This window comes from Gallinula chloropus (assembly GCF_964237585.1).
Source record: "Gallinula chloropus genome assembly, chromosome: 18".
Lineage (NCBI taxonomy): Eukaryota > Metazoa > Chordata > Aves > Gruiformes > Rallidae > Gallinula > Gallinula chloropus.
Genome location: NC_140103.1, coordinates 12029714 through 12045837, shown reverse-complemented (window position 1 = coordinate 12045837; position 16124 = coordinate 12029714). Strand labels below are relative to the sequence as shown.

General features: G+C 61.9%; 3 protein-coding genes across 4 annotated transcripts; all 3 read right to left on the bottom strand.

Annotated features, from left to right (window-relative positions):
* Positions 1-2722: 2722 nt before the first annotated feature.
* Positions 2723-6812, bottom strand: LOC311198744 (extracellular fatty acid-binding protein-like; the record flags this gene model as incomplete). The annotated part of the gene is made up of 6 exons (XM_084272748.1): positions 2723-3453; positions 4410-4511; positions 4938-5048; positions 5722-5792; positions 6314-6453; positions 6720-6812. 6 exons carry the CDS (start codon positions 6810-6812, stop codon positions 3428-3430), a joined length of 543 nt encoding a protein of 180 aa, XP_084128874.1. The 3' UTR covers positions 2723-3427.
* A 1529-nt stretch (positions 6813-8341) lies between these two features.
* LOC311198658 (lipocalin-15-like) lies at positions 8342-10577 on the bottom strand (the record flags this gene model as incomplete). Its single annotated transcript, XM_084272644.1, has 6 exons — positions 8342-8619; positions 8727-8828; positions 9267-9380; positions 9572-9636; positions 9824-9963; positions 10482-10577. The coding sequence occupies 6 exons, from the start codon at positions 10575-10577 to the stop codon at positions 8594-8596; spliced, it is 543 nt and encodes a 180-aa protein (XP_084128770.1). The 3' UTR covers positions 8342-8593.
* Positions 10578-12330: 1753 nt separating this feature from the next.
* LOC311198576 (lipocalin-like) lies at positions 12331-15288 on the bottom strand. 2 transcript variants are annotated; one of them, XM_084272552.1, is made up of 7 exons: positions 15154-15288; positions 13951-14090; positions 13758-13834; positions 13515-13628; positions 12757-12858; positions 12578-12603; positions 12331-12456 (listed from the first exon to the last, which is right to left on the bottom strand). In XM_084272552.1, exons 1-6 carry the CDS (start codon positions 15250-15252, stop codon positions 12578-12580), a joined length of 558 nt encoding a protein of 185 aa, XP_084128678.1. In that variant the 5' UTR covers positions 15253-15288; the 3' UTR covers positions 12331-12456. The 2 variants fall into 2 exon arrangements, with proteins under 2 accessions (XP_084128678.1, XP_084128677.1); XM_084272551.1 differs by having other exon boundaries at positions 13515-13834.
* Between the last annotated feature and the right edge of the window lie 836 nt (positions 15289-16124).

Genomic DNA, 16124 nt, shown 5'->3' with positions numbered 1-16124 from the left:
CACTCCAGGGGGGTCCCATGAGAGCAGAGGGGCAGAGTCACCTCCATTAGCTTGCTGGCCTTCTGAGCTGCCAGCTCACACTGCTGACTCCTGTGGAGCTCATCACCCATCTGCAGCCCCAAGTCCTGCTCAGGGCTGCTCTCCAGCCATTCTCTGCCCAGCCTGTAGCTGTGCTTGGGGTTACACGCTGGGACCTTGCCCTTGGCCTTGTTGAGCTTCATGCAGTTCACACAGGCCCATCTCTGCAGCCTGCCAGGGTCATCATAGAAGGAAAGCCTAGAATTGTAGGGGTTGGAAGGGACCTGGAGAGCTCCTGGGGTCCAATCCCCCTGCCAAAGCAGCTCCCCAGCTCATATTGCACAGGGCGGCGTCCAGACGGGGCTGGAATCTCTCCAGAGATGGAGACTCCACACCCCCTGGGCAGCCTGTCCCAGGGCTCCCTCACCCTCACTGGGGAAAAGTTCTTCCCCATGTTGGTGGGGAACTTCCTATGCTCTGACTTGCAGCCATTGCCCCTTGTCCTGTCCCCACAGACACTGAAAAGGGGCTGCCCATTCCCCCTGCATCCCATCCTGAAGATATTGATAAACATGAATAAGGTCCCCCCTTAGTCTTCTTCTCTCCAGGCTGAACAGCCCCAGCTCCCTCAGCCTTTCCTCACAGGGGAGATGCTCCAGGCCCTTCAGCATCTCTGTCCCTCCTCTGGACTCTCTCCAGGAGATCCCTGTCTTTTTTATCCCAGGGAGCCCAGCACTGGACACAAGACTCCAGGTGGGGCCTGACCAGGGCAGAGCAGAGGGGGAGGATCCCCTCCCGTGACCTGCTGGCCACACTCCTCTTGATGCCCCCAGGATCCCATTGTGTCTCTCAGTCCCCAGGGCACACTGCTGGCTCATGGCCACCCTGTCACCCACCAGGACCCCCAGGTCCTTCTCCTCAGAGCTCCTCTCCAGCAGGTCCCCCCCAGCCTGTACTGATACTGATGGTTGTTCCTCCCCAGGTGCCAGACTTTACACAGCTTGGTGTTGCCAGCAAACATGCTGAGGGGGCTCTCCATCCCACATCACCAACAAAGGTGTTGAACAGAGCTGGCTCCAGTCCTGGCCCCTGAGGAACAGCACTTGTCAGGGGTCTCCACATGGACATGGAGCCTCTGACCACACCCTGAGTGCAGCCACCCACCCAGTTCCTCACCCACAGAGGGGTCCCTCTGCTGAATCCCTGTCTCTCCCATACACAGAGGAGGCTGCTGTGCTGGACAGTGCTGAATGCTTTGCACAAGTCCAGGAACATGATGTCTGTCATCCTCCCCTCATCCACCACCCCTGTCACTCCATCATAGGAGGCCTCCAGGTTTTTCAGGCACAGTTTGCCCTTAGTGAGCCATGTTGGCTGTCAGCAGTCACCTCCTCACTCTCCATGTGCCTGAGCAGGGTCTCCAGGAGGATCTGCTCCAGTGTCTTGCCAGGCACAGGGGTGAGCCTGACCAGCCTGCAGTTCCCTGGGTCCCCCTTTCTAAAAATGGGGGTTCTATTTCCCCTTTTCCAGTCAGTGGGGACTATCCCCAGGCTGCCAGGACCTCTCAAATATGATGGAGAGTGGCTCAGCCACTTCATCTGCCAGTTCCTTCAGGACAGGTGGATGCAGCTCATCAGGTCCCATGGATTTGTGCACCCTCAGGTTCTTTAGGTGTTCTCCAGCCTGACCTTCTCCTGCAGTGGGCAGTTCCTCACACTCCCAGTCCCTGCCCTCGTGCTCCCTGGGGAGCATCAGGGCTCCCCAGGCTGGAGCTCTTGCCAGTGGAGACTGAGCAGAAAAGCCATGAAGCACTTCAGCCTCCTCCATACCCCAGGTAACCAGGTTGCCTGTGCCATTCAAGAGGGCCCACATTTTCCTTCCTCACCCTTTTCTCATTGGGGTACCTGTAAAAACTGTCCTTGTCCCCCTTGACATCCCTGCCCAGATGCAGCTCTAACAGGGCTTTTCCCTCTCTAACCTGCCCGCTCGGGCAGTTCCCCTGGATTCCTCCCCCAGCACCTGCCCTTCCTTCCACCCTCAGCAGGCTTTCTGCTCTGGTTTGAGCTTGCCCAGGAGCTCCCTGTTCCTCCATGCAGGCCTCTTGGGGGTTCTGCCTGATTTCCTCATCCACAGGGATGCATCACCCACCCCTGGGCTCAGAGGAGGTGACCCTTGAGTGCTGACCAGCTGTCTTGAGCCCCTCTTCCCTCCAGGGCTTTGTCCCTCCCTGAAGAGGCCAAAGTCTGCTCTCCTGAAGTCCTGAAGTTTGCTGGGGATAGAAGGGGGCAGGTACAACCCTGCTTTCCCCCTGTGCCTGCCTGCTGAGGGAGGCAGGGTGCTGGGAGAGGGGATGTATGGTCCAGCGACCTGGGTGAGTGGAGACAGAGGGAGTGGGATGGTGGTGGTGACCACAGCCCTCCAAACCCCAACCTCTACCTCCCAGGACCTTTCTCCATGCAGCCCCACGTGCCCACAGGGTCTCTGGCCTCCCTGCACCCCCTTTCCTCACATGTCCTACCCCAAAGGAGACCCCCAGGAGGGAAAAATCCTGGTGAGCTCAGCCCAGGGTCACCCCTGGCTGTTCACCATCCAGACCCCAGGAGCACAACAGGGCACCAGGTACCCCAGCACCCAGGTTGTCAGACAGCTACACAGAGCTGGGTGCTGCAGGGGTGAGTTCCTCTTTATTGGGCAAAAAGGGGTGACCAGGTGCTGGAGGGGTACAAGGTGTGTCAGAGCCTTGACCACCAAGCAGAGGGACAGCAGGGCAGCATCCTGGAGCTTCAGAGCAGGGGTCTTGCATGTCTCAGCAGGAGCACCCACCAGCCAGCCTGCACCCTCCTGGAAACACCAGGGAGAGGTGGGCTGGGTATCTGAGGGGCAGAGGCTGAGAGAGGAGGGCTCTCCATCAGGGTTGGTGCCTTCTCCTGCAGTTCTCCCTTGCTCAGTAAGGTGAGCCACCCCCAGCAATGGCCTTCTAGTTAACCTCCACAACTGACCATGTGCCAGAGAGGTGGGAAAACAACAGGTGGAGCAACAATGAGCACGTTCTGCATGGTGAGACACCAACCCAATCTCTGGCCAGTGTTTCCAGCCCACAAGCCCAAGGTCCCTCTGGAGAGAGCCAGTGTCCCAGGCCTTGCTGCAGGATGAGCTCTGCAGCACCACGAACCAGTGGTTTGGATGGAAGTGCCTTTGCTCACTGCTGGGCAGCTGCACCAGGGGGTCCCCTCCATAGGGAACAGCCCTACCTGGTACAAGCTCCAGCACAGGGTTGAGCAACTTGGCCCCTAGGATAATTCAAGGAGTTCCTGGTGGTCTCCACTGGTGCACCAAGAGGGTGAGGGGGGAATTTCCAGCAGAGGACATTGCAAACACCAGGTCACCAGGTCGTGCTGCAGCATCTCTCCTAAGCTTCCTGGAGGCTGCATCCCTCTGTGAACATAAAGCACAGGCTGAGCCCAGGGCTGTGGGCTGGCCAGTCCCACTTAGAGCACCCAAACCAGACAGCCCAGGAATGAACTTCAGCAAGGTGTTAGCCAGGACTGCTGATAGGACACAGAAAGTGTCTCCCACCAGCTCCCTCAGCACCCTTGGGTGGATCCCCTCTGGCACCACAGACTTGGGTATATCTAAGGTATGATGCAGATCATTAACCAAGTGCTGGGGTGGGCTGGGGGATTGGTAACTGCCTTCTGTGTGTGAAGGGGTGGTACTGTTATACCAGCCAAAACAACAGCCTGAAGCTGTTTCCCAGTTCCCTGCATGGATTTATCCAGCTGTCCTTGGCACCTGTGCTGGGCCCTGGAGCTGGTCTGTAGCATCTGATCATGAGTCTCCCTCTCTGGAGATACTCAAGACTCCCAAGATATTCAAGATTCCCAAGGTGAACTCAACTACAAGCCCCAAAGCTGCTGTTCCCAGACTGCCACTGGTCACACACAGCCAAACTGGGTGAGGTGGAACAGGTCTGGAATGAGGTGTATGGGGGAAGGCAACAGCTCCCAGCAAAACAAAGTATATGGAGCAGGAGATCACCAGTATCTTCTCATGGAAGAACTTTTCCCCAGTGAGGGTGAGGGAGCCCTGGGACAGGCTGCCCAGGGGGTGTGGAGTCTCCATCTCTGGAGAGATTCCAGCCCCATCTGGATGCCAACCTGTGTGACCTGTCCTGGGGAGCTGCTTTGGCAGGGGGGGTTGGACCTGATGATCTCCTGAGGTCCCTTCCAACCCCTGTTATCCTGTGATTCTGGGAAAGCCACAGTGTGCAGAGCCAGAGTGCTTTCTCCTGCCAGCTCAGACCACAGAGTGGTGGCAGTGTTGGGCTGAGCTGGTCCCTGCTGTTCCCCCATCAACTGAGCCAGCCCCACACGATGCTGAGCAGTGCTCACCCTGGCTGGGCAGCATCCTGATCATCTGGTCGCTGAAGTTCTTCTCCCTTGCAAGCTTCTTGAAGAGTGCAGTGATTTTGGGGCTCACCTCTGGGGTTCTGCCTAAAAACCAACATGAGTTAGTGCCAGGCTCTGGCCTGTCTCTGCCTCTCCTGGGCAAGTGGCAAGCACAGCCAAGAGAGGATGGCATGGGGGATGGCCCCTGGGAGAAGGCTGAAGGCAGTGGTGGAGATCCTGGAGACTGGTGGTCTCAGACACCCATCCCAGGGGACAAGATGAAGGTGAGGTCCTGGCATCCAGCACAGGTTTGGTTCCCATCCCCACCGTTTCTGACCCCATTGCAGCAGGACCCCCATGGCCACAGACCCCTGGGACAGTGGAGAAGCCTGAGCCCCAGCCCCAAGCCTCCTGTCTTGGTGAGGGGTGTGTGTGGGGGGTGCCTCTCCCTCAGGTCCCCCCACTCCTGGCTTGTCAGGACACTGCCCAGCACCCCAAGACCCCGAGCTGCCCACTCCCCTGGCTACGCACTGTAGAGCTTCAGCATGTGCAGAGTCTTCCCATCCTTCACTCTGGAGACAAAGATCACTGCATAGGTCTCACCATCAGCATCCAGCACCCGTGCTGTCCTGTTGCCTCTGTCTGCCCAAGGACATGGAGAAAAAGGGGTTGGATGGGGCCCTGGGCAACCTTGTGTAGCTCCAGGGCTGGAGGTTGGTGGCCCTGCCTGTGGCAGGGGGGTTGGAGCTCTCTGATCCTTGGGGTCCCTTCCAGCCCAGCCCAGCCTGGGATTCTGGGATTCTATGAAAAGCAAAGCATCAGTGACCTGTCCTAAGAGCTCCCTGGCTGTGGCAGGGCTGTGAGGGTGTGCATCAGGCTGGCAGGGCCAGGCCCACTCAGCACATCTGTCTCCTGGTCTATCCTCTTGCCAAGGCTCCCCAGGCAGCCTGGGGAGGGGGGGGGGTCCAGAGCACAGCAGAGCAGGGGGAGGGAACACGAGCACAGGAGGGTGTGGGGATGGTCACTGCAGGAGGGGAGTAGCCTGTCTGGTGCCAGGGGTTGGGTATGATGGGAACTCCTCTTGCTTCACCCCTCTTGCTTCACCCCTTGGCAACGCCCACCCACAGCCCTACTGCAGGAGGGACCCATTTCCCCAGGGTTTAAGCTCAGTCTGAGTCTGTCTTATCCCAGAGGGAAGGAACAGCGTGGCCACCAGGCTGGAGGGATGTCCCACCCCAGCATCTCAGGAGGGGCTGATGGCACCCCAAGGGCCATGTCCAAGGACAACCAGCTGCCTCAGCTGACCCCCACTCACCAGAGCTGTAGTATTCACCCAAGACGCCCGTTTGCTTGTAGATGGACTCTGATTTCTTACATCCCTCTGGGCTGCAAAACAGTGAAGGATGGTCCCATGGGGGTGAAGTCTCCCTCCCCCTGCCCTGGGGACCCTGGCTCCAGGGTCTGTACCCCAAACTTGGACTTGCTGTTCAGGAACCAGCTGGTGTGGCCAGGACAGGGAGGGACAGATGAGTTGGGAAGGGACAGTGCTGGCACCTGAGGAACCCCCCCCCATGTTCTCATGGGGTTCTCATCCCTCTGGGATGAGGCTGGTCCTGCTGAGAATCATGGGGTCCCTCATCATCATCATCATCATGCTGCATCCCTGCTGGGGTGACCACGGTGGGACCGCTCCTGGCTGATGCTGCACTGGGTGTGCCTGGCCTGTCCTGAAGAAGGGGTCCCCATGATGCAGGTCCCCTAAGTCCCTTGTTTCAAACCATGGGGCTGATGTCCCTGCCTCACCACTTAGCCAGGTCTTTGGTGGTGCCAGGTGGAGCCCCACCAGGGCAGGTCTAGGGAGGGGGTTGGACAGGGAGGTCTGTGGAGAAAAAGCACCTGGTACTTACGTTGGGATGGCAAAAGAAACCTTCAGGTCCCCCTCCCCCAGGACCTCGATGGTGGCCATTGCCATCTTCAGCTCATCCTTCTTCTGCAGGTAGCTCTCAGAGTCAGAGGCAAGAGCAATGATATGCCATTTCCCTGCAACCTGGCAGAGGGGGGGTTGTTGTGAGTCCAGAGGCGTAGGCAGGGGCTCTCCCCACTCAGGGACTGAGCCAGGACACCCTCAGGCCCTGGGAAACTCATGTCCCCAAATCACAGCTGAGGCACCTATACTGGGGCTGGGTGCCCTCACCCAATGTGACAGTGGGGCCAGCGGTGGCTGTGGGGTCCCCAACTGCCCCTGACCCCAACTCCTCTCCAGTGACCAGAGACCACGTTCCCACCGCCCCTCCCTGGGAGGCTGCACATCACCTTGCTCTCCTCCAGCCCTGCAGCCCAGGGGTCCTCAGCCTCCACGTGCAGCAAGCAGAGCAGCCCCAGCCCCAGTCCCAGCCCCAGCACCATGCTCCTCATCTCCCTGCAGCCTCCTCCAGCTTCTCCAGCAGGATGGGGAGCGGTGCCGGGGCTGCTGGCTTTATAGGGCTGCGCTCTGCCCCCCTGCACCCCCCCGGCGCTGCACGGCCACCGGGAACCGAGCCAGGGGTGCTGGTTGGGCAAGGAGGTGGGATTCCCCCCGGGGTAACCGGTGTCCCGGCCCGCGGAGGACGGGAAATGCCTGCAAGCTCCAGGAAGGGGCTGGGAGGTGGGGAGAGGGGGGTTGGGGGGGGTGTTGCAGGACCTGGAAATGCCTACAAGCTCCAGGAAGGGGCTGGGAGGTGGGGTGGGGGGGGTGTGGGGGTATTGCAGGACCTGGAAATGCCTGCAAGCTCCAGGAAGGGGCTGAGAGGTGGGGTGGGGGGGGTGTGGGGGTTGGGGGGGTGTTGCAGGACCTGGAAATGCCTGCAAGCTCCAGGAAGGGGCTGGGAGGTGAGGGGGGGGGTTGCAGGACCTGTTGCACCAGCCCTGAAATTTGGGGTTTTCCCAGTTTCTTCACTGGCTTGTGAAAGAACAAAGAGGGTTTTTGTTTCCTTGCTGGCTGACAGAGGCTGCCCAGAGGGGTGGGGAGGTCCTTCCCGGTATGGGCCACGGCAGCACCCCACCCAGTGTCTGGAAGGGGCTTGGTGACCTGTCCAGGCTGGGCTCTGCCCCAAGCCTGCTGCTGGGATAGTGCCTGAACCCTGGCACAACCTGGCCCCACGATGCCCCCAGCTCTGGGGCACTCAGGGTTCACAAAGTGCAGGGCAGAGTCACTATGGGGGTGTCCCCTCCTTCCCAGGGTGTGATGTCCCCCCGTGGCTTGGCTCTGTCAGGCTCCTGAGAGGTCTGTGCTGCTTCCTCACAGCCCTGTGCACTGAGGGACCCCTGCTCTGGGGCAGTGGTTGGGACCAGGGGCTGTCTCCAGCTCACAGGAGGTGGAGGGAGAAGGAAGGTAGGAAGGAAGGTAGGAAGTAAAGAAGGAAGGAAGGAAGAAAGGAAGGGAGGAAGGAAGGAAGGGAGGGCACTAGCTGCCCTTGGAGCTCATTGCAGCATGGTCCTCTCTTGGTCAGAGGCAGATGGGGGCATCAAGGGGGCCAGGAGACAGGCATGGGGATCCCAGTCCCCAGTGCATGCTCCCTGAGCAAGCACAGCACAGCCCAGTCCTGCCTGGGTAGCTCCAGTGCAGACTGAGCAGCAGCTGGGGTGCTGGGGACGAGCTGTGTGCTGTGGGCACAGGATGCTGTGGGCACAGGATGCTGTGAGCAGAGCCTGTGTGGGCAGAGCTGGGCAGCACCACTGTGCAACCCTGCCTGGCCAGACCCACTGCCCACCCTGCTCATGCCAGCTCCACTCCCCCTGCCCACATCCCTGGCCACCTCTGCTCCCCACCCTCCCCACGCTGTGCACAGAGGAGCCCCCAGTGCCCTTGGCTTGGATCCAGGGCCACCATGCTAAGGGGATGCTGGCAGCATCCTCACTTCCCACCAACAAAAGCCCTGAGCTCTGGGGCAGCTTCTGCACCTATTTATTTAGGAGGGGGAGGTGTGATCCCAGCACAGGGCAGCAGGTTGGGCACTGCCCAGGCAGGGACAGCAGGAGGGGGCACCAGGGAGGGGGCAGCCAGGCTGGGTCTGGAGGACACACGGGCCTGGTGTGGGGCCCTTCAGCTGCAGGGAGGCAGGACAGACGGACAGAGCAGGGTGTCTCAGGGCTGGGAGGCAGGCAGGGGGCTGAGGGTAGGTGTTCAGCCCAGGCCAGGCCCCCCTGGCTCACCTGGTGGTCTTGGTGCACTGATCTGTTGGAAAGCAGAGAGGGGTGAGCAGCCCCTGAGCCCCAGTGCAGCATCCCTGGTGCAGGGGGGGGGGGGCTGTGTGTGCCACCCCACTCCTGCCCAGCACTCACCCGACTTGAGCATGATGGTCAGCATGTCCTGGGTCAGGCCCACGCTGGGGAGCAGCTCTTTGAACTTCTGCAGGAGCTCAGCACTCACATCCTGCTCCCTCACTGCAGCCAGACACCCAAAAGAGGAGCTGGTGAGGAAGGGGGGACCTGGCAGCGAGCCCCGTGCCAGGGATCCAGCTCCCATGGGGGATGGACACAGGTGAAACCATGGAGGTGCAGGTTGGGCACCAGGCACCCCCATGGCTGCCCTGGGCTGGCAGCAAAGAGGCACAAGCCCCTTGGGATGAGCAGCCCACCCTCCCAGCTTGGTGTGGGGTGGCTGGTGGGGGCTGGGACCAGCACACTGCAGGGCTCTTCCCAACCAGGGCTAATTTTCCTACAGGGTTTCATTCAGCCCCAAGTGAATTCCCCGGGTGCCAGCACATTGGGTGATGACATGGGTGGCCCCAAGCTGGGGTGGGGAGCTCAGCCCCTGCCCCTCACAGCCCCCATACCCCTCCCTGGGAAGCCATGGGCCCCATCCCTGCTCCCAACACCCACTGAGGAGCTGCAGGGCGGCGCTGGTCCCCTGCTCGTTGTGCTGGAGCTGGTGCACGATGGCGTAGTGGCTGTAGTCTGTCTTCATCACACGCATCTCCCTCTTCTCTTGGGCTGCTAAAAGACCCCAGAGAGTGCCCAGGTGGGCAACACAGCACAGCACAAGCACCCCCATGGCCCCCAGAGCCTCAGCCCCATGTTTGCCCGTGGAGGGGGTGAGAAGGTCCCTGGGCATGGGATGCCAGTGATGCCCACCCACTGGTTCAGGGTGTCTGTGCCCCCAGAGCACCCCCCCTGCCCACACATACCCACGTAGTGCCCTGCCTGCCCGCTCTGCTGGAAGAGCAGCTCAAACTTCTGGCATTTGTCCGGCCTGGAAAGGGAAAATGGGAACAGCAGACATGGATGGATGTCCCATGGCAGGGCAGGGGGGTGGTGGGCACAGGGAGAGGGGGAGCCTGTGGGCTGTGGGTCTCTGGGGAGGGTGCTCAGCCAGCCCCCTGGGCAGGGAGGGGAGTTCTGGCCCCAAGAGGGACACGGTGAGCAGGATGGGCACTCACATGGGCCAGACAAGGTTCATAGCCAGGTTCCCTTCAGGTGTGAAGCTGATGGTGGCGATGGACGACTTCATCCCATCCTTCATCTTCAGAAACACGGAGCAGTTGGAAGCTGCAGCTACAATGTGCCATGTCCCTGCAAACTGCAGCAGAAAGAACATCACCAGTGGGGCTGGGAAAGCCATGGGGACCTGCCAGCCACCATGGGGACCTGCCACCATGGGGACCTGCCACCATGGGGTCCTGCCAGCCACCATGGGGACCTGCCAGCCACCATGGGGACCTGTGGGGACCCAGCACCCATCACTGGCTGTCGTGAGGGAACTGCTCCCCACTCCTCTGGGGACTGGGCAGCCCAACACCCAAACCTGTGACCCTCCTGCCTGCACAACAGCCTGTGCCAGGAGCATCTGGCCCATGTTCCCAGGGAAGCACCACGACCTCAGGGACATCACAGCAGTGGGGCTGCTTGTGTGGCCATGGCAGGCAGGAGGTGGCCAGTGCTGACCCAGTTTCACACCCAGACCCTCCTGGCCTCTGCCCCAGGGCAGGGCTGCTTCAGGGCTGTGACTGGGGTGCCTGGCCATGCCCAGGGCACCCTACCCCAGCCAGCCCCTCCAGCCCAGGCAGGACAGGCTGGGTGGGCACCCCACGCAGTTACCTTCTCAGCGCTGAAGTCCGGCTGCACGGGGATCTCAGCCTCTGCCCGCAGCAGGCAGAGCAGAGCCAGCACCAGGCAGGGCAGCATCACCATCATCCTTGGTCTGGGGGCTGGACACGGGCAGGAGAGGCTGCATGGACCTGCTTTGTCCTGCACACACCTTTATAGCCCCTGCCAGTGGCAGCACCCCCTGCCCGCCCCTGCTTTATGCAAGAGGTTACACAAGAGCAGGGATAACTTGTACCTGGGTTGGGTGACAGCCTTGGCCCCTTCCCCCTCTAATTGCCTGGGCTGGGATGAATGCAGCCTTGTGTGAGACCCAGCCCGGAGCACGTTGGGGACTGGGCGATGCCCCGTGCCTGGTGCTGTGTCTGGGAAGGGGGGGTGAGGGTGCCCCACTCCTGGCTGCTGCTCACCAGCCCCAGAGCCCGGCAGCACCAGGATAGATCCAGCCTCAAGGAGGAGGATGGTTGGGGTGGTGTTTTAGCCTGGCTTGAGCCACAGCCCCATCCCCTCCTGAAGGGGTTGCAGCTTCCCAAGCTGCTGGCAGTGGGCACAGACCCCCCTCCTGGAGCAGGTTGGGGCTGAGCCACGTTCAACTCACAGCATCCTTCTGGTTCATACCCATCCTGCCCCCACACTTTGGGAGAGCCCACCCCTGCCACTGCCCACTGCCCCATCCCCACTCGAGGCAAGGAGGCTGGGGGAGCCCAGGGCTCAGCCAGGAGCCAATGGCCCCAGCAGGACCCAGCCCTGGGGACCCCTTCTCCCCGGCAAGGGCAGGTTGGTGGCCAGGTAGCACCATAGAATCATAGAACCACATAATCCCAGGGGTTGGAAGGGACCTGGAGAGCTCATGGGGTCCAACCCCCCTGCCAAAGCAGCTCCCCAGCTCATATTGCACAGGGCGGCGTCCAGACGGGGCTGGAATCTCTCCAGAGATGGAGACTCCACACCCCCTGGGCAGCCTGTCCCAGGGCTCCCTCACCCTCACTGGGGAAAAGTTCTTCCCCAGGTTGGTGGGGAACTTCCTATGCTCTGACTTGCAGCCATTGCCCCTTGTCCTGTCCCCACAGACACTGAAAAGGGGCTGCCCATTTCCCCCTGCATCCCATCCTGAAGATATTGATAAACATGAATAAGGTCCCCCCTTAGTCTTCTTCTCTCCAGGCTGAACAGCCCCAGCTCCCTCAGCCTTTCCTCACAGGGGAGATGCTCCAGGCCCTTCATCATCTCTGCAGCCTCCTCTGGACTCTCTCCAGGAGATCCCTGTCTGTTTTATCCCAGGGAGCCCAGCACTGGACACAACACTCCAGGTGGGGCCTGACCAGGGCAGAGCAGAGGGGGAGGATCCCCTCCTGTGACCTGCTGGCCACACTCCTCTTGATGCCCCCAGGATCCCATTGTGTCTCTCAGTCCCCAGGGCACACTGCTGGCTCATGGCCACCCTGTCACCCACCAGGACCCCCAGGTCCTTCTCCTCAGAGCTCCTCTCCAGCAGGTCACCCCCAGCCTGTCCTGATTCCAGCAGTTATTCCTTCCCAGGTGCCAGACTCTCCACTTGCTTTTGTTGAACCCCATCTGGTCTCTCCCTGCCCAGCTCTGCAGCCTGGCCAGGTCTCTCTGGATGGCAGCTCAGTGTCCTGCCTGTCACCCACCCCTCCCAGCTTTGTGTAACCACACAGGGGGTTACACACAGGGTCCCATCAGCTCCAGAGCCGGGAGCTGGAATCAACCCCAACCCTCAGCACCAGCCCCAGCCCAGCAGCACCAGCCCCGCTCCCCCCTCCCCATCACCCCCCTGGGTTTCCCTCTCCATGATCCATCAGACGAGGCGGGGGGGGGGGGCTGGTTTTACACGGCTTTAATGGGGGGTGGGGGGCACAAGTGTGGGGTGTGAAGCCAGGGAGCGGAGGCTGCTGCGTGCCGGGGATGCGCTGGGACGGGGCGGCTGCGGCTCTGGGCGCTCTCAGGCCTGGAAGAGATACAGGGGAGGGGGCAGCCCACGGGGACGGGGTGGGGGGGTCCGTGGGGTCTGAGCACACCCCATGCCCCCCTGCAGGGCTGGTGTGAGCCCCAGCGCTGGCAGGACTCACCTAGGAAGCGTCGGCCATGCATTTGTCTGTGGGAGGAAGGGAAGCGGCCATCAGCTCAGCTGGGGGTCGAGGCACTGCTGCCCCACACCCCCCACCCCACAGAGGACCCCCAGGGCCGGCCCCTCAGGGAGGCCCCTCGCCCCCTCACCCCCACAGCCGCCCCTGCCCGCTGCTCTCACCCGTCCAGGGCAGGATGAGGATCTCGTCGTCCGTCAGGCCCTGCTCCCTGGAGAACTGGGTGAACCTCTCCAGGCGCTCAGGACTGAGCTCCTTCGTCCGGCCTGCAGCAGAGAGTGGGGTGAGAGGCAGCCCCCCACCCCGCCCCCAACCCCTCAGTGAGGGGTTATCCTGCCCCAGGGCTTAGGCAGCCCCCCGCCCCAGCCCCTCAGTGAGTGGTCATGCTGCCCCAGGGCGTAGGCGGCCCAGCAAGGGCCAGTGACCCCACAAAGAAGGTCCCAACCCAGCCATCCCATGGATGGGAGATGCTGCTGCTGCCCTTCCCCTTCAGGAAGATCCCTGGCGAGGGCATCCCAGTGCTGGGGAGCATGGGCATCCCAGTGCTGGGGAGCACGGGCGTCCCAGTGCTGGGGAGCATGGGTATCCCAGGGCTGGGGAGCATGGGTGTCCCAGTGCTGGGGAGCATGGGCACCCCAGTGCTGGGGAGCATGGGTGTCCCAGTGCTGGGGAGCACGGGTGTCCCAGTGCTGGGGATCATGGGCATCCCAGTGCTGGGGAGCACGGGTGTCCCAGTGCTGGGGAGCATGGGCACCCCAGTGCTGGGGAGCATGGGCACCCCAGTGCTGGGGAGCACGGGTGTCCCAGTGCTGGGGAGCACGGGTACCCCAGTGCTGGGGAGCACGGGTGTCCCAGTGCTGGGGAGCTGGGGAGCACGGGCATCCCAGTGCTGGGGAGCACGGGCGTCCCAGGGTGCACCTACTGTAGAGCAGAACCATGGTGGAGGAGCCGGTGCTCTTGGAGATGCGGGTGGCCACCAAGGCGTACTCATCATAGTTGGTCTCCACGACGCGGATGTCGTGTTTGCTGCCCCAGCCTGTGGGGGACAGGAGGCCACAGCTCAGCCCAGGGCACTGAGCCAGCCCCGAGGGGGTCTGGCAAGGGTAGGAGCAGGGAGAGGGATCTGGGGGGCAAATGGGGGGTGGGCTGGGAGCTGAGCTCTCACGTGGGCTGTTATAGGTGAACCGCCCCGGCTGCTCCGTCCTGGTGTAAAGGCTGTTCCTCTTCTCACACCGCTCACCCCTGGGGAGTGCAGCACCAGCACGTTTCAGGGGCTGGGGGATGCTCCAGCCCACACGTAGCCCCAGGCACCACGGGGGAGCTGCCCTGGCTCACCCACCCCTTGCCCATGCCCATACTTGGGGTAGGTGGTGAAGACCTCCAGGTTGCCATCTATGGTGGCAGAGATGACCGTGGTGCACATCTTCATCAGGTCCTTCTTCTCCTTGAACCAGTGGGAGTTGGAGGCCAGACCGATGCTGTACCACTTCCCTGTGAGCTGCACACAACCTCTGCTCAGCTGCTAGCTGGGCACAGACCCCATCCTGCCCCTCAGCCCCCCCACCAGCCCCAGACCAGGCCACCTCCCCCTCCCCAGCCAGCCCACACCCCACAGCAGGACAGTATCCCGGCATCCTTGTCCCCTTGGGAGATGCCACAGCTCTCGGCATCCACAAAGCTGAGCACCCAGGAGAGCCCTGGTTCAGGACATGCCCTTCACTGCCAGGTACTTGGCATGTTTCCTTCCTCTTCCCAAGCCCAGGGAGGGGTGACAGGACTGCCTGGCTCTGAGATGCCCTTTCTTATCCATCCCGGGGCACGAGGAGGGGTCAGAACCCCAGAGCCAGCACAGCTTATCCCACCCTGAGCTTGGTGCACCCAGACAGGAACTGCAGCAGTGCAGCTGGGCTGTCCTGGGACCACCCTTCCAGGACCTGTCAGACCCACATTTAAGCAGGATGTCTCACTTCATCACCATCACCTCCCAGAACCCCTCTGAGGCCACCCCGGGAGGAGCAGTACGACCCCCCACGTCCCTCCCCCCCCCTACTCTGAGTCCCTCCCATCATGGGGGTAGGACAGGGGGTGTGAGCACCCAGAGACTGGGGGGCAGAGGGGTGCATGGGGCCCACCAGGAGAACAGCCCTTTTGTTTCTGGGACCCAGGGTTGGGGTGGATGAGGTCTCTGTTGGGGAGGGTGGGGGTCCAGGGCCCATCTCTCTCTGCTGCCTGTCAAACTGAGGGAGGGCTTTTCTCCAATCCCCCCTATAAAACCCCTGTGCACTTTAAAACTCCTGTGCATCCCCCCCCACCCCCCCACCCCAGCCCCAGCCCAGCACTTCCTCAGTCCTGCCCCAAAGACTGGAGCCTGGATCTGCATCCCATCTGCAGCCACCCACCCCAGGCTCCGGGGGCTCCCCAGGGACCGGGGGCTATGGGTGCAACAGCTTCCCTGCCCCAAATCCATCTGCAACACCATCATCCCTACATTCCTGGGTAAGGATTCCCCCCCCCCAAAAAACAACCCAGCGCCCACCCCCAGCGCTGCAGGCTGGGGTCACCTTGTCCTGCTGGAAGTCGGCTTGCACAGGGATGCTGTCCTGTGCCCGCAGTGCCCCGAGCAGGGCCAGCCCCAGGACGCTGAGCAGCGTGGCGTGCATGTCTCCCACCGAGCAGAGAGCCAGGAGCAGGCAGAGTGCTGCAGTGCTGGGCAGGCAGGCCAGCCCCTGTTTATATGGGCAGGCAGCGTGGTGGCCCCAAGGGGGGCCAGCCCTGCCTCCCCCTCCTTTCCCCCCCCCTTCCCCTCCCCACGCCGTTATGCAAGCAGGAGCAGGGGCAAGAGCCAGAGCCAAAGGGCAGAGGGGGGGTGAACCTACGAATGTTTCCCTCCTGTTGACATGACGTGTTTGCTTTGAGGTGCCAAACTGCTCTGCCAGTAAGGGGCTGGCCCTGCCCACCATGCTGCAGGGCTGGGGGGGGCAGCTGGGGCTGCCTACAGGCACAAGCTGGGGGGCCAGGAGTGGGGGGACAGGGTTTTGCTGGCATCCCTGTCCTCTCTGGATGGTGCACACAGACTTGGAGAGGACAAGTGAGAGGGAGGGAATGTCCCAATCCAGCCTGTGGGACTGGGGGGCACTGTTAGGTGCTCCTGTGGGACCCTCCATCCTACCCCGACCCAAATATCCCTGTATCACCTGAGGAAGCATCTCGAGTGGTTCCACCACCCATCAGAGTATAAGGTGCAACTCTGGTCCACCCCAAATGTGAGCTGGGGGGCTGAGGGTGCTGAGGGGGTGCCAGGGGGGAGCCAGACCCCAGCCTGGGGCAGCCTGATGCCTGTCTCCCTGAGAACCAGCGTGCAGGTCAGAGTCCAAATGCTTTGTCCCCACTGCACCCTTTGCTGAGAGGGGCTGGGACACAGCCTCCCCTTGGTTTGGGGTTCACCAGTGGGTCCTGAGCTGCCCCCCCCCCCCCCCTTTACTTTGAGGTCCCCCTGAGCATTTTCAGGGTGCAGACTGTGATGAGCAACTGG

Bases quoted from the DNA above. Each gene is read 5' to 3' on its own strand.
- LOC311198576 (XM_084272551.1), bottom strand. From the start codon at position 15,252: ATGCACGCCACGCTGCTCAGCGTCCTGGGGCTGGCCCTGCTCGGGGCA. The intron at 14,091-15,153 runs GTGACCCCAGCC...GGTTGTGTGCAG, and splicing joins CCGACTTCCAGCAGGACAAG to CTCACAGGGAAGTGGTACAG. The intron at 12,604-12,756 runs GTGAGAGCAGCG...TTCCTCCCACAG, and splicing joins CCTCATCCTGCCCTGGACGG to ACAAATGCATGGCCGACGCT.